At 35.9% G+C, this 17,888-nt stretch overlaps 1 protein-coding gene across 4 annotated transcripts in view; it reads right to left on the reverse strand.

Annotated features, from left to right (window-relative positions):
- SMARCA1 (SWI/SNF related, matrix associated, actin dependent regulator of chromatin, subfamily a, member 1) overlaps window positions 1-17,888 on the reverse strand; it is a 68,600-nt gene that overhangs the window by 9,218 nt on the left and 41,494 nt on the right. For all 4 annotated transcript variants that reach the window (XM_027963292.3, XM_042242373.2, XM_015105052.4 and 1 more), the window contains 4 exons: window positions 10,694-10,816; window positions 7,894-8,026; window positions 5,105-5,223; window positions 4,768-4,980 (listed from right to left, as the gene is read on the reverse strand). In XM_027963292.3, the coding sequence (XP_027819093.1) occupies window positions 4,768-4,980; window positions 5,105-5,223; window positions 7,894-8,026; window positions 10,694-10,816 (588 nt within the window). The remainder of the gene's footprint in view (window positions 1-4,767; window positions 4,981-5,104; window positions 5,224-7,893; window positions 8,027-10,693; window positions 10,817-17,888) is intronic.

Genomic DNA, 17,888 nt, shown 5'->3' on the forward strand with positions numbered 1-17,888 from the left:
TCTGTACACACCTCTATATAGGATCTATTGGAAAATTAAGGCTGAAGAGGACATTTTAGTCTTTCAAGCACATGGGGAAATAATATATAGCTATAAGTATAAAAGAGTTGGACTGTGAAGAAAGCTGAGTGCTTAAGAATTGATGCTTTCGAACTGTGGTGTTGGAGAAGACTCTTGAGAGTCCCTTGGACTGCAAGGAGATCCAACCAGTCCATTCCAAAGGAGATCAGCCCTGGGTGTTCTTTGGAAGGAATGATGCTAAGCTGAAACTCCAGTACTTTGGCCACCTCATGCGAAGAGTTGACTCATTACAAAGGACTCTGATGCTAGGAGGGATTAGGGGCAGGAGGAAAAGGGGACGACAGAGGATGAAATGGCTGGATGGCATCACCGACTCGATGGACATAAGTCTGAGTGAACTCTGGGAGTTGGTGATGGACAGGGAGGCCTGGCGTGCTGCGATTCATGGGGTCGCAAAGAGTTAGACACAACTGAGCGACTGAACTGAACTCATAAGCATAAATATATTTTAACAATTCTATAGTCAAGAACTCATCAATAATTTTATATTTTACCAATTTTTTGAATAATGTATTAATTCATATCTTCACATTTCATTAAGAAAGTAATGCTCTAAGATACCAATATTAGCTGTTATCACACAATTAAGTACTAGTACATAAAATGAAAAATCATGAGTGGCCTTCCTTATAAAATTTCCTAGGCTACACTGCATAAGCAACAAGCAAAAGTGTCATTGTGACTACAGAATAGCTTGGAAATTTTTTAACTTGACTTCTGTTTTTCTAAAGTATCTATAAAGAAAATTCTTCTCTGACTGGACAGATAATTTATCAAATATCCTGTGCTTAACTAATAACTTAGTTAATGTTTACTATCACAGATAAACCTACAAAAAGGGAAGGAAGCTCATAAAAAGCTATAGCAATATTTTCTAAAAAGTCTTTTTTCTCCTACAACTCTAATGAGAAATGTCATGTTCTTAATTTTAAATAAGGAACACTTTCATTAATAATAAAGCTGTGATCTAAAAACAAACAGCAATAACATGAAATTTTTATTACATTGTACAACAGTGTGTAATTCTCTGAAATACTACCTAAAAAATTCATTTGAACTACCACAAAAGGCAAGGCAATTGTAATCACGAATTATTAATACTTTCATTCAACTCTAAGGTCCATGGCCACAGGATATGCACACAGAGCTTCTTGAGAGTCTAAGAGAGGAAAGAAAAAAACTCCGTAGAGTCTAAAAATTAAGAATATTTTTTGGCTAAAATGAAGAGTCAGAGCAACCTTGCCAAGAAAGTATAGTTGCTATATCAAGAAATGTTCTTTACTTCAGAGAGCCAAATTCTGCTTTTTATTCTTTGAGTACCTCAAAGAACTTAAGCAGGAGCAAGGACTTACTGATTAAACTCTGGATACTTTCAATATGTCCTTTCCAGTAAACTGACTAATGTGCTAGATCTTTTAGACTTCTCAGATTCTTTTCAAATATCCCAGTCATGTCAGTCTGTCACTAAATGAATGAAGATAGTGCCCTGAAATTCATTCAGTAAAAGGAATTAATGAGCTACTGTTGATAAAGGGATTGGCAACCTTATAGTATAAAAGGTACTATACAAAGTATTATCTTTTCTTCTTATAGTCATCCGGCAAAGATACTTCTAATTCCGATAGTTTTAAATGTCCTAAAACTAAAACCTCACTATAATACATTTTTTTCTTAGAAGGAAAATGGTAGGGCAATTCATATGCTCTGAGCTTAAAACTCTAAATTGATCATATCCTTCCTACTTGTTTATGTAGTTCAATAGAGACTGATTACTTACTTAAAGACCACACAATTTTTCAGAGAAAGAAATCACAATCTTTTTAGCACACAGAAATGGAACTAAAACTCATTTTCTCTTTTGTATAGCCAGCATTTTTTAATGGAAAAGAGCCTCACAGAAATTTTCAACCTTTAGCTGTAGGCTTTCAAAATGTGGCATATTCAGAAGTGAAGGTTCATGCCTTTAAGCATTTTAAGACTGTTAGTTAAGTCAGAAGCCGTGAATTCAGTAGTTTGAGATCTCTGAATAAAATATAACTACCAAAGTTTCTATTTTTTTTCTAAGTATTTCACACTATTTATTGGTGTCTCTGGGAAAGTCATCTTTAAGCAAGATTGTTTTTAAAGACAGCTTCTTTAGTAAGCCAAGTTTAAGGTTTAATCATTAACAAAATGTTAATTTGAACACAGTGACATACTCACACAATGAATCAAGTTATATCCTCTGTATTTTGGGGTTTTTCAATGAAGCAAATTATTTTAACTATGGAAATCACAACTGCCTCCTTCAAGGAGGAAGTTTCACTTCCTAGATTGTGAATGATCCACTATACAAGACCAATCATTTAAAATGAGGGGAAAAGAGATCATCTAGAAATAACAGTAATCCATTTTTTAATTCCCTAATGATTTATATTATCATGAAATATTCTAAAAAGATGGTCTAAATAGTCTAAATCCAGAAACATAAAAATTACCCATTAACTAGGAAGGAAATGATATAATGGAAAATTTAACAAAAACTCTGGATTAAAATATTTACTATGAAATAAGCTACTATACGTTTTTAAAGATTCTCTAGAAATCATAAATTCCACCTTCCAGAACATAATTAAGGACAGAATTGTCTTCGTTTTTAACTGGCAAAATAAGAGTTTCATCTTTCAGTCACATAAGTAGTTAATATCTACTCTTTGAAAAACATACATTAAAGATTTAAAGCTCTTGGTAAAGAAAGACGTAAATGTTTTGTAGAAAGATGGAAGAAAAGATTCTTTACAAGGGAGTTCAGAGACATCTAGTGGTCATTAACAATGCACTTGGTTTTTTCCTAGAAAATGAAATAAGGTTACATAGTTCTACAGTCATGTTCATATTACAAGTAATATAAGATTTCCCCTGCACTTCTGAATCTGCTTCACCCTACTGCTTTAGCTTAATGTTTCTAGAAACTGAAAACAGCATTAAACTCAACCTTTAAAAAGTAGTAAAATATCACTGAAATAATATACAAAACTCTGCAAATGTTCCATCACATAAAAGGGCATGTATGATTTAAAACACAATTCATCAACAAATGCAGGTGGGTATTTGTCTTTTACAAGCTGTTAATGCTGCTGTAAATTAGATAACTATATGCATAAAACCTCAAATGGCTAAAAATTTTAAATGCCTGGCTTCTGAAAGGAGTTCTCTTCTAAACATGGTCATAGATGCATCAAGCTAGAAGGCACCTTAAAAGGCCAACAAGCTCACTGACAAAGTCTTCAGACTGTCAAAATAGAATCTAATTTTCAAAGCTAATAGAAAAGCTATTCTACGCTGTTCTTCAATAGTCTATTTCAATGATCCAAAGAACCTGTCAAACAACTCTTCCCTCCAACATCAGTCCTTCATGCTACAGATTAATCCTCATCTTTTTTATTCTTTCCTCAGTTCTTTCTACTGTGTATTATTAACATTTCTCCCTCTTCCTATTCTTTTATAGAAGTACACCACTTTACATTCATCCCTATTACTGTCATGTAGCAAGGGAGATTCAATTGATTCATCATTACAATTTCTCTAGTTCCTTTTGTATTCTGGCTTGATCCAAGTTTGATCCAAACTTTTTGCTACCTCTCTCAGTATTACATATTCCATAAACTTGATAGACACAGTCTAATAACAATCCAGGAACACTCTAAATTTGTGTTAAGTTTTAACACAAAACATCTAATTTATAAAGCATCTAACAAAATTAGCACCTTCAATATAGCAAGTCAAACTTTTGTTTTCTTTTTATTCCATTTGAACTGAGAATATAAAATGGGTCAGACAAAATATCAAGCATAGCTTCACATCTCTATGAACTTTTGGCCAAAAAACATTTATGATAGAAACTAAAGAAAAACGTCCAATGTTTGGATTGTTGGTTTCTGGCTACTTTTAATGTTTTATTGTTGTTGTTCAGTCGCTCAGTCGTGTCCAACTCTTTTAGGCTATATGAATCTATTTTTGTATTAATTAACTCAACTAACAAAAGACTGACAGTGCCAACATTAAAAACATGTTGCATTTATTTCTGGCTTCCCTGATAGCTCAGTTGGTAAAGAATCCATCTGCAATGCAGGAGACCCTGGTTCGATTCCTGGGTCGGGAAGATCTACTGGAGAAGGGATAGGCTACCCACTCCAGTATTCTGGCCTAGAGAATTCCATGGACTGTATAGTCCATGGGGTCGGGTCGCAAAGAGTCGAACACGACTCTTTCCATACCAGCATTTATTTCCATACGGGCAAGAACACTGCTAAGCAGCATTAGGATTTAACAGGAACACAATTCACGTCAGAAAGTAACAGGAAATTACATCAAGCTAAAATAAAATCTCACATGATGTCTGTGACCTACTTTCAAATGGTTTAGAAACATAGATCTGTACATTAATAAATAGAAAATACAGATCTAGATTTCTGAATATAGCTGTGTTTCTGAATTTCTGAGTATAATATATAGATTCTATATGTATAGATAGATTCTATGTATGTAAGTACACACACATATATATGTACATATGCATATACTAGTAAGAGGAGAAAGCCAATGTGGCAAGTGTTAACAATTACAGAATCTAAGTGAAGGATATGGGACGTTTGAAATTTTTCAAAGTAAAAAGTAGGAGGAAATAAGCAAGAAAAGAATACATACCATGGCAGTTCTAGACTTGATAAACCAGTCAAATCTAAACTGAGGAGCATTCCGAACACACTGTCTCAATTCTTCATACACGTTTTCTCTATCAAAGCCCATTTTGTGTAACATACATATCAGGAATCTATCTTCTTCTTCAGTATAGTTCTTTCCTTTGCTAGTTCCATACTGAATACGTAACTGATGAAATGGAGCCTTGTATCTTGCAATCTATAGATTTAAACAAAATAGTGCTTCTAACTAAATGTGCGGTAATAATAAGTCAAAGCTAATCACCATTTAATCATCAATTGAAACAATCTATTGGTAATTTGACAATTAGGAAATATAGTACTTTAGCATCCAGGGCTTTCTTGATACTGATCCTTCGTTGAATTCTTGCTTCTCCACGTTCAATTTGAGCCATAATTTTCTCAATGTCCTGTAATTCATTGCAACGCTCCCAAAATACAGCTGAAAAAACAAGAGTTACTATTTCACACTTCTGTCATCTTACATAAATGAATCCAAGGAACTACAGAATGAAGAGTTAGCAGGAAAGGATACAGTGAACTTATACTGTTTATACTTAAGATTCAGAGTCATCAGTAGATCTAGACATATATATATATATATATATATACACACACACACATATGCTTCTGCTAAGTCGCTTCAGTCGTGTCCGACTCTGTGCGACCCCATAGATGACAGCCCACCAGGCTCCGCCGTCCCTGGGATTCTCCAGGCAAGAACACTGGAGTGGGTTGCCATTTCCTTCTCCAATGCATGAAAATGAAAAGTGAAAGTGAGGTCACTCAGTCGTGTCCGACTCTTCACAACCCTACAGACTGTAGCCTACCAGGCTTTTCCGTCCGTGGGATTTTCCAGGCAAGAGTACTGGAGTGGGATGCCATCACCTTCTCCGATATATACATATATATGCATATATATAGGGCTTCCCTGGTGGCTCAGATGGTAAAGTGTCTGTCTGCAATGCAGGAGATGCAGATTCGATCCCTGGGTTGGGAAGAACCCCTGGAGAAGGCAATGGCACCCTACTCCAGTACTCTTGCCTGGAAAACCCCATGGACAGAGGAACCTGATAGGCTACAGTCCATGGGGTCGCAAAGAGTTGGACATGAATGAGTGACTTCACTTTCACATGTACATATATACATATGTTCAATTATTAAATATACTTAAGGTATAATAAATGAGGGGTATTAAATACCTCTTTTCATTTAAAAGTAAGCCCTCAATAAGAAGGTTTTAGGTTAGCAATTTTCCTTTCATGAAATATTATGAAGCTTTTTTTCTATTTATTTATTTATTTTTATTTATTTGGCTGCACTAGGTCTTAGTTGCAGTAAGTGGGACACTCTATCTTAGTTACAGCATTGTGGGATCCAGTTCCCTGACCAGGGATTGAACCCAGGCCCCCTGCACTGGGAGAATGGAGTCCTAGCCACTGGACCACCAGGGAAGTCCCTATTATAAAGTTTTTAATTATCCATCTCAGATGACTAGAATTTCAAAAGACACTACAGATATTGATTTAAGCTATGCTTTCATTTGAACATTATATTCTCTAGCACAGCCCCAATTAAGCTGTCCTGAGTTAATCATCCTACCTGGCCTGGTGTCAATTTGAAGGAATATCTGACATAGTATCTTCTTTAATCAACTCTTTTTTTCTTGCAACTTCATACGCATTGATGCTTATTCCCCTTATCTTTTGAAGAAAATTCTACTTCAGAAACTTTCTCAGCACATATCTTTTTACACTATTTTCATTCAACTCTTGCTGCTAAAATTTAACTCTCTCCTCTATTTTACCCCTTTTTAAGTCTCCAAATGCCTTAAACTTATGCAGCAAATGGTAACAGCAGTAGTAATGTTATGCTGGTATCAAAGTAAAGAACATTCATAGACTTGATGTTATACTACATGAAATAACAACTCAATATAATCCATCTCTAAAGTCCCTGGCAATCCACCAGAAGGCTCTTTCACATCTCCAAAAGAAAAATAAAGTATCTGCTCCCTAATTAAACATACTTATTCAAGCACTAGCACTATAAATAAATTAAAAGTTGTTCCTAGTCTGTATTAATCCTTGGCATATTTATTTGTATTTCAATGTTTCCTCCCTACTATTTTTCACAGCAAAAATATAGAATTTCACTTGTTAGGCTAAGTAGGCTTTGAGGGGCTAGCACAGAAACCTAAACCTACTTTGTAACATTTCTATGGGGAGAAATGTTCTAGGTTCTATACAGCTACTGCTGCTGCTGCTAAGTCACTTCAGTCGTGTTCAACTCTGTGTGACCCCATAGACGGCAGCCTACCAGGCTCCCCTGTCCCTGGGATTCTCCAGGCAAGAACACTAGAGTGGGTTGCCATTTCCTTCTCCAATGCATGAAAGTGAAAAGTGAAAGTGAAGTGGCTAAATTTGAGAGCTCAACCTATTTGGACTTTAGAAACTTCCTATGTTCTACATAAAGAAAACTTACTACACATACTTGTCTATTTTAATAAGATTTCTTTTCAGAAGCCTTAGGTTGGCTGCACTGTGACATGGAAATCAGTATTTACTCCATATGCTTTGGCACATAATTTAGTTCTGGTCAAGACCAAAGACACAGCTGAGTAAGAGAGGGAGTTGATTCCAGGACCTGTCAACAGATTTATTTAAGCAGTCTTTTCAGATCTACTCCAGCTTGCCTGGAGTTAATGGAATTCATACAACCTCCCTGGAGCAAATGGAAACCCTGAGAGTGTCTAAGGATCTAAAAGAACCTGATAGGAATTCTCTACTTCAAGGACAACCTAGAAAAACACTAATTCCATCCACTGAAACTGAAGTCTTAGGCTTGACTTGCCCAGAAGATGATCATCCACTAGCTACCCTTGTTTTATCAGTGCTATACTTGGCTCTATTAGCTAACTAGCAGGGACAACAGCAATTTGTTTTTGTAAGTCTTATAATCTTTTCATAGAAATGCAATTATATTTTATACTTTCACCTACAGTTTATTCATAAAAGTCTAAAGGTCTCTGAACAAAGGTATAATTAAACTGACACAAAGAAATGCATAAGGTTACAAGTAAAACACCATTTTTGAAGTTATATATACAAACCTGAATATTCCATGACCTCCTCAGGGGATTTGCCCTCCACTTCTCGAGCTATATTATCAATGTCATCTCTTCCATATTTCTCATTAGCTTTAATGAACTGATTGAAATCTCGCTTAGTCCAGTTTGTGAATCCCTGTGAACAAAAAAGCAAGCATCATCAATAGAGGTTAAATTAACAAATCCAAATATTGTTCTATTTAGTTCTATACAACAATACATTAAAAACAGTTCAAAAGACAAAATTTTTCTTCTTATAAAATCCTAGGTATTTTTATGTTCGAATCAAAAGTTGAGTTAATGTTATTGCAAAAATAACTGCTTTTCTATCATAAAGAGAATATATTTCCCTCTAAGTACTAAAAACTGATTTATAGTTCTAAGATATTATATAGTTTTTAACTCCATATTTTATAGATGCCTACTACATTAAAATACAAATGCATGAAATAAAAATGCTAATATAAATGCTGAAGTCCTGGATATTCCAGTACTTCATTTTTTTCACAGACGTGTTCCCATGTAAATTAAGAAAAAAAAAATGTGGATGCTTTAAATAAAAAAAAATACATAAAGAAAAAAAGACTGAAGAAAATTTTTTATAACTCTTTACATCATTCCAAACTACTGTGAATAAATAATTTCTGTTCAAAATTATGTTCATAAATAAGATTTTTATAAACAGTGTTATTGGGCCCACTCAATTTCTTTCCTAAAAGGGAACAGTTTGACCAATCAGTGTTTTCAATCTCTTTGGTATTTATTAGCATGTCTCTGAAGTCACAAGACTAAATTTCTGTCTTCCATTCCTCATGTCCCAACCCACATAAATGTGATACCCTCAGCATAGCAAAACTCTATCCCTAACCTCTAGTTGATAAAGTTTTCTGCCACATTTTGTTCCTTTGTACTCCTGTGATTTTTTGAAAGATTAATTATTTAGAGCAGTACAGAAAAATGACTAAAGATGACTTCAAGTACTAAGAGAGGCAAAAACTTGATTTTGTTTCTAATTACAAACAAAAGCAATTCCTCAACTGAGACTGTATATTCACAATATGTTGTATATTTACAATATACTGCAAGCAAAGGAACATTCTAAGATCATAACTTTATTTTTGTGTTCAGGAAATAAATTTTGAAAATAAAACATGAATATTTAAATATTTTATTTTATTCTATGGTAAGTCCTAATATGATGGGGAAACAGTGGAAACAGTGTCAGACTTTATTCTTTTGGGCTCCAAAATCACTGCAGATTGTGACTGCAGCCATGAAATTAAAAGATGCTTACTCCTTGAAAGGAAAGTTATGACCACTCTAGATAGCATATTAAAAAGCAGAGATTACTTTGCCAACAAAGGTCCATCTAGTCAAGCCTATGGTTTTTCCAGAAGTCATGTATGGATGTGAGAGTTGGACTGTGAAGAAAGCTGAGCACTGAAGAATTGATGTTTTTGAACTGTGGTGTTGGAGAAGACTCTTGAGAGTCCCTTGGACTGCAAGGAGATCCAACCAATCCATTCTAAAGGAGATCAGTCCTGGGTGTTCATTGGAAGGACTGATGCTAAAGCTGAAACTTCAATACTTTGGCCATCTCATGCAAAGAGTTGACTCATTGGAAAAGACTCTGATGCTGGGAGGGATTGGGGGCAGGAGAGGGGGACGACAGAGGATGAGATGGCTGGATGGCACCACTGACTTGATGGACATGAGTTTGAGTAAACTCCAGGAGTTGGTGATGGAAAAGGAAGCCTGGCGTGCTGCGGTTCATGGGGTCACAAAGAGTCGGACATGACTGAGCAACTGAACTGAACGGTACTAAAGTCCTAATATTTAGCCAGTTGCAATTACATTTTCCAACTGAACTTTATGACTTCCAGGCATTTGGCTCAGAAACTTATGAATGTAATTTGTAAAAATTCATTCAATAAAATCACATGTTATAACAAAGAAAAGACCTATATAATTAATAAGATATAAATATAAAAATGAACTTTCAATAATTAATATGGAAAATTCTTAGCACTGTGCTTTGCATATTGCTCAAAAAAATTTGTTGAATAATAAATCTTGCTGGCTATTTTCTATACTAAGGTAGAACACATTTTTATTTATTATTTTGCAAGTACCTTTTGCACTGTAATTCTTTTTATCTTCTACAGATTATTTTAGAAGTATGTCACTCATAAAACTCATTAAAGCAACAATGACCAGAAAGCATTAATATATTGTTCAAATGAAAATGTTTATATTTAATTATTAGTAAATATAAATATTATTTAAATATTTAATAACTATTAACTTTTAACTATACAATGAGTATCTTTAAAAGTTTCAGAAATTTCTCACCACTGTATTAAAATTCTTTTCAAGAAAAGATATGAGGCATTTTGAGAATTATGAAGTCATTCCATAAATAAAAGATTGGTAGAGTATAATTTCAGAGGAGAGCTCATAATCAATAAAATAAATCTTTTAAGATATGCTAGTAATTATTGTCTATCAGGATTCATATGCGGGTTAAGTGACTTTAGCATAATTGATAAAATGCATGTCTTATTTCTAATAATTGACACATATCTTTCATTTATGTGTCTTTTAGTATTTCCAGTACTGTTTTATATAAGGGATTAAAAACTAGGGATCGTTCATCTAAATGTATGTCTACACTATGGCCCTGTGCTTTGCTGGTGTGTCTGATCAGGGTACCAGGCCCATACAATAAAAAATAAGTGTGATCTATATTTTCTTTTCTTCTACTGGTTGACTAGAAGTATTTCAATCACTTAAAATATTTTACTTGTGTGAGAAGTTTTTCTTTTTCTTCAGTCTCTTCTGGTGTAAGAGGTTCAGCTCCATCAATCTTTTTTTGTTCCTCTCTTTGAGCAACAGCTGGATTTGGGATATCAGGATTCCTTGGGACCTAAAGATCGAGAGATGTGTTATGAGTAAACTGTTGAGAGAAATTAATTAAGGGTATACATACTTGTATCAATATGTAGAGTTATTTCAACAGTAAATTATCATACCATGACACATGATTCTCTCCACATTTCTACTACCATGATATTACCAAAGTAAAAATTGTTCTTAAATGTGCCATGTGGTATTGTATAGTTAAAAACCCATTGCTAAATGCCACATTATATTCTAGATTTAATCATACTGTGGAACGAAAAAAATCCCTATGATATCGTTAATACATGGTAATAATATCATTATCCCCGGCACCAACATTATACAATAAAACCTCAAGCCCAGAAACAAAAAGTTTGGTAGTACGGAAAGAGTCCATATTCACCTGGCAATATAGACCAGGGTATAGAAGTGGCAAGGCACCTGAAGATTGCATCCAATGCTCTGATCAGTTCAGCGTGCAAAAAGAAAAGAGTGCTTTTACTGCCTGCCAGGGTATGGAAAGAGAGACCATCTTCACATAAAATGCAAAGACTGAAAGAACTGACAGAATAAAGAAGAAGCAAAAAAAAAAGAGAGAGAGAGAGAGAAAGAAAGAGACTATATATATATAAGAGGGAAGGGATAAGCAAAGCACACAAACAGCTGCGATGGGACCTGCAGTCAAGGGAAAAAGACTAGAGCAGCCGTGACCAACAGAAAGTGTAGTGTATACTATACATCTCTGCATAGTATAGAGAACTGCAATACACTGACAACTGAGAAGAAGAGAGCTCAAGTTCAAAAGACTGAGGACAGAAGCTCAGCTCTACAAGGAAGCAAGCAGTCAGCCAGTCATCTGTATGTCAAAACTGTAGCCCCAGGGGCCTCAGTGTGGCCCCATGAACACAGACAACCCGTATAGTTCAGCAGTATGGAGCAGCATTCACTGTATGGAGTGATAAACTAAGTTACTCAGCGCAAAGCCTCACATCATTTTTAAGTGCATCTGCAGTGACAATGCAGCACATTGATTTAGGAGGGCAGGTATATAACATAGATAGTACATTCTTTATAGCATTTCATTAAATATGGCAAGAACAGGATTGATGGGAAGCCTTCCACTGTTTGGAATGCACACCTAACATACATGACTCATCCTTCAGGGGTATCAGATACTCACGGTTTTACTGTGATATAATTTTAAATGCATATTAGGGTATATCTCTCTAATCATTATACATATTTCATAGCATTTCAACCACAGGGTTGTAACTTAAATGTTTTAAAAAACTATTGCATCCAGTAGTTGTTTAAATATGAAACCTACTAACTGGGCATTAAAAAGAAATACTGAAGGACTTCCCTGATGGTCCAGTGGTTAAGACTCTGTACGTCCAATGCAGAGGGCACAAGTTTGATCCCTGGTCAGGGAACCAAGATCCCACATGCATGGTGTGGTCAAAAGAAAATTTTTTAAAGAAATACTGAAAAAACAGATTCATTTGTAATCATCAGTATGAGACAATCAAATTAGTAAGTACTGACTAAATATCTATTTTATCCATAGCACTATGACAGGTGTTCACTGGAATATAAAAAGTAGCCAACATGGTTCTTGCCTACAAGGAGCTCACAACCTAGTTGTGGAACTCTGAGCTGTACTCTAAGAATTCTAAAGATCTGGGGGGATGGAAAAGAGAGAAAGGATATTCTAGGCTGGAGCAGTAAAGCAAAAACAGTGAAGGTAAAAACCAGAAGGAGCATATATGGAGTTTATGTTGAGAAGCGATAAGAAACAAGGCCAGGTGGAGACAGAATTAGAAGGCCTTCTCAAACCACACAGTAGGCAACAGCAAGCCACTGGAGATTACAAGGGAGTAGTGTTATATCACCTGTAAACCTTGTGCTGGATGGACTTAAGTAGGGAAGCAACTAGAGGCAAGAGAACCAGCTAAACTAATCTAGAAATGAGGTATGATCACCTGGCCTAGGATGATAGCAAGTGGAAATGAAAAGGAAGCTGTAAATTAAAAATGAAGTGTAGTTCAGTGATATGCATGGTTTAACATAACTTTTTTCAATAGCTAAATTCCACTGTTAGATTACCGGCACACCAGCAATTTCACTCTGAACTATTACAAAGACTTTTAGGAGCATGCTTACAACAGCTTTACTTACAAAAGCCAAAATCCAGAAAACAGTCCAGATGTCTGACAACAAAAGACTAGATAAGCAAACTGCTATTTCCTTACAATGGAATAGTACTCGGCAATAAAAAGGAATGAACCATTGATAATGAGACAACATGTATGAATCTCAAAAACATTATGCCAAGTGAAAGAAGCCTTACAAATATTATACGATTCCATTTCTGTGAAACTCTAGAACAAAAAACCTGATCTGCAGAGGGAAATAATATCAGAACAGCGAGTTTGTCTGGGGAGTGGGTTTGGGAGTTGACTGGAAAGATGCACTTTCTAGGGGACAGTAATGTTCTATATTTTTGTAGGGACTTCAGTTACCTGGGCATAACATTTGTCAAAATTCATCAAATGATACAGAAGATTTATATATTTCAATGCATATAAATTTTACCTTAAAAATCAAATAAATATTGAATTCTGACTAATGATATGCATATTGAAGTACTTTATATCTGCAACTTAGAAATGCATAAAAAATAAGGATATTCATTTGATAGAAAGCTGGAGAAATGGTTAAATAGGTGATAAAGCAAATACAGTAAGACATAAATTGGAGAATATATGTGGTGTTCACTGTATTATCATTTCAACATTTTTCTATATTTGAAATTTTTTCATAATAAAATGTTGAAAAAATTACAGACACAGCTTTAAAAGTTTAACAGACCCCTTAAATTGCTGGTGAAGTTACTTTGGCCTCAAATTTTAATTTTAATTGCGGAAAACCTATTTAATCTTAAGATATTGCTCTACCAAATAGCTTCAAACTTGGCATACCCAAAAACCCTTACTTAAACAAAAAATTTCACAAATACCTCATTTTTATGATAGAAAATGGATAATATATGCATACAAAATAACCTGCTTATTCCTATGTAGATATTCCCCAATACTAAAAATTCATCCCTTGAATTTTAATAAAGGCAAAATCAGAATATTACATTATACCCATTAGATTTTAGAATCCACTGCTCATATTTTTAATATAGCAAAACTTGAGAATGACATTTAATTTTACATTTACTATTTTAATTCTAAAAATTACTCAAAAATAGCTGCTAGAATTTTTTAATTAGAAATGACTCAAAATTCCTAGGTTCCTGTATCTCCTACAAATAATCTACTTCTTAGTATTTATTATTTTTAAAAGGTATTCATTTTTCACCTCATGAGGTTTTATGAGCATTAAGCTTCCCTCGATCTCAAAGTGCTATGAAAGAATTAAATAGACAAATTATAGGCCAAAAGACTAAACAGATACCTAGACAGTATCTCAAGTACTCACATTGTATATATCTCACTGATGGTCTCCAGCATACAAGAAGTTCTTAACATACAAGAAGTTATCTTTCAAGAAAACAGCTCAATTATTATTTAGATTTCTAGTCAGAATGTAAGGAATTTGTGATTAAGAGCTATGTTCCACGGAAAAGTGAAGAACTTTTTGGAGGGTCATGTTTCTTAGGAGTTTCAGCAAGCACTTCATAGAAATATGGAGTACAGAATTAAATGTGGCAACACACAAAAGGAAAGTAGTAACCTGAAATCAACTCACGTATTTTAGTTCTACCACAGCAAAACAGGTGGCCCACAATGACACATTACCAAAACTCACAAAGATCACAGAACTTCCTGCATTTGTCAAATGTTTATATCCACTTCTAAAGAATTTTTTACTGAAGATATATGTTAGAATGTTCTACAGCCTTCTTCAGCTTCTACTACGGCAAAACTCTTTCTGCAGGTCTTTAGACTCCATGGGACTTCTGGATACTCTGGATTTTTAAAATTCTGCAATTGAAATTTCAATTCAGTCACCTTCTTCCGACAGAAAAATTTCAGTGAAGAAGTAATTAAAAGTATTAGGGTAACTCCTTTAAGTCACAAGAGCAATGAAGCTTCGGAGTATGTCTAACTTGCAACAAGGTCAAAACTTAGACAGCACGGAAAACGGGCACATAATACACAGCTCTCAGCCAAGCGGTGAGAGTAAAACAACTACTTCTCTCAGCTTCAAATAAAACAAAACTCTTCAATTCCAGATCTTATTATCAACAATACTACTGTGACTTTGTCATGCTGAGTATGGAGCGGATAAAACACAATAGGAAATAAAAATGCAAATAAGCAGGCCCTGGAGAAAAATGCAATTTATCAACTGCTTCAAATCTACTGAGTCCCTCACTAGCTCCACCCCAAGTCACTACAGAACATGACTGTGGGGACTCAAAATGGGCAAAATGGAACCATGCACCACAGTGCCCCCAGCTTCACACAGAACCTCTAATCCCTGGGCTAACAATCATTTAGGAGAGAGGAGTCCCTTTTTGAGAGCTTAACTATGTACAGAATATCAGGAAACTCCACTACAATGGTCCCGTTTATCTGAGAACAAACTATTGTTCCATTCACTTTTGTGGCTCGGGTTGAGTTTTCTGGAGGTTTAGTAGGGGAAAAAAACATCAATGCTATATGTCCTTGAGAAGATATGCCCAACACTTATCAATACCACATCGTCCTTAACAGGAAGCTTTTGCAGATGATTAACATGCCATGCTCATCTGTCCATACAGTCGGCCCTCTGTATCTGTGGGTTCTGCATCCGTGGATTCAAGCAACCTCAGATCAAAAAATATTCGGGAAAAAAGATTCCAGAAAGTTCCAAAGAGCAAAATGTGAATTGGCTTTGGCTGCATGCAGGTAACTATTTACATAGCATTCACATTGTATTTATACCTATTTACATAGCAATTACATTGGATTAGGTATTGTAAGTAATACAGACATGATGTAAAATATATGGTCACATTTGCATAGCTTACATGCAAATCCTACACCATTTTATATAAGAGACTTGAGCATCCACGGATTGTGGTACCTGTGGGGGCTTCTGGAACCGATGCCCCGCAGATACTGAGGGACAACTGTACTCAAACACAAGATCCACCCAATTAAAGCACCCACCTTAGCTCAGGTCTGTAGCCCCTGGTAAAGAATGGAAGAGACAAGGTTCAGAAAGAACCAACATCCAGAATATTTTCTTCTTTGTCTTGTAAATCCTCAGCTAAGTATGCATATGGAGGACCAAGGGAAGTCTTAAGACAACACAAAGGTAATCCGGGATGGGGCTGAGAAGAGTTTGGGACTAGGAGTGGAATGCCAAGGGATCATTCTCCTTCCACCTCCACCCACCACCACACTCCCAGCCACCTCCATCTTTTCATCTTCACATTGTGGCAGCTTCCTGGCTGGTTTCCCTGGAGAAACTCACCATTCTCTGTGTTGCAGCCAGAGTGGTTTTTAAAAATGTAAAGCTGATCATACTCTACCTCTTATAAGTGGTTTGACCTTGAGCAAATTACTCAGGGCAAATTACTCAACCTCTCTATGCCTCAGTTTCCCCATCTGTGAAATAGGTATGTACTTCCAGGGCTCTTCTGAGAAGGATGAGCTAATCATTTTAAACAACTGAGGAGAGTAAGCAACACAAATAAAGACTAAATAAGCATCTGCTGTGATTATTCCATCACCCACCTACCCCTCTGCCTTAAAAGGCTTTCTTTTGCTCTAAAGTTCCACCGAATTAAATGACCTATAATTAATGTTCAATGCTCCACATGATCCAACTCAATCCACTCATCAGTCATTCTCCTCCTCACCACTCCCCAGCAACACTGGCCTTCTTTCAGTTTCTAAAGGGGCACTCTTCCTTCCTACAACACCTCTGTACCTGTGGCTCCCCAACCTAGTGCTTCTCTTCCACACTTCACTTGGCTAATTCCTATGCCTCTCTCTGATCTCAGCTTAAGTGCTGATCCTTAGAGACCACCTCTCTGACCTCCCAGTCCACATTAGATACCCACGTTATGCTCCTTCGTAGCACCCTTTATAAGCACTGAAACCAAATAAAGTCACTACTCTGTGCTTTCAGCGTAATGTCTGTGTCTCCCATTAAAATATAAGTACCATGTGTGAGGAACCCCCTTGTCTTATTCACCAGTTTATCCTCAGAGCCTGGCATAGAATCTGGCACAGGGGAGCACTCAATGAATATGTCTTAAATGAAAAACAGCCCTCCTTTCACTCACACTCCCTGTCTTGTCACTTCTCTCCAGGAGATGAAGAACAGATCACAGGAAGGTGCCATAGCATGGATTCCATGCCATCTTCCCTCTCATCACTCATCCTTTTCCTCTCTTCTCGCATCTTCCTCCCTGTCACCCTTTAAAAGTTGTACTTTCATTCCTCTCTCTTCTAAAGTTTCCTCTCTCCTCCATCTCCTTCCAGCTGGCCACTGCCCAACTGTTCATGTAAGACCCCCAACCCCTAACCAGAATTGCCTGTAATGACAGGCACTGTTTACATTAAAACCAGAGCTGTGGTGAGAATGTGGTGGGCACTATATTATCACAGGGAACAGAATTTCAGTATCTCCAAAGAAGGAGTATAAACAACTATATTAACAGAGGTGATTTTTTTATTGCTGCTACTTGACTACCACTTGGCTCACCTCCCAAACAACATGTCAAACCACTGCAAACACAGTCCTTATTTAGGGCTGCAGAAAGAAGCAGAGTTATGTCACATGCAGAAATAGCCCCGAATGTCTGAGTGGTAAGAGCATAGCATTTGAATGCTTAGAACCTGTGTTTGAGACCAGCACGTTTGGCAACTCTGTCAGCCACCTGACCTTGAAGAAGTCATTAAACCTCTCCGAACTTGTTTCCTCACCTATTATATAGAGGTGATAACAATACCTATCTCATAGCATTTCTTAGAAATCAAATGAAGTGGTAAAGTATTATTCAATTATAAGATGTTCTACACAGATATTTGGCTGATTACTAACTGAGGTCTAACATTTCAATTTGATTCTCCTCTCAAGTCTTACTA

The sequence above is a fragment of the Ovis aries genome, chromosome X (genome assembly GCF_016772045.2).
Source record: "Ovis aries strain OAR_USU_Benz2616 breed Rambouillet chromosome X, ARS-UI_Ramb_v3.0, whole genome shotgun sequence".
NCBI lineage: Eukaryota > Metazoa > Chordata > Mammalia > Artiodactyla > Bovidae > Ovis > Ovis aries.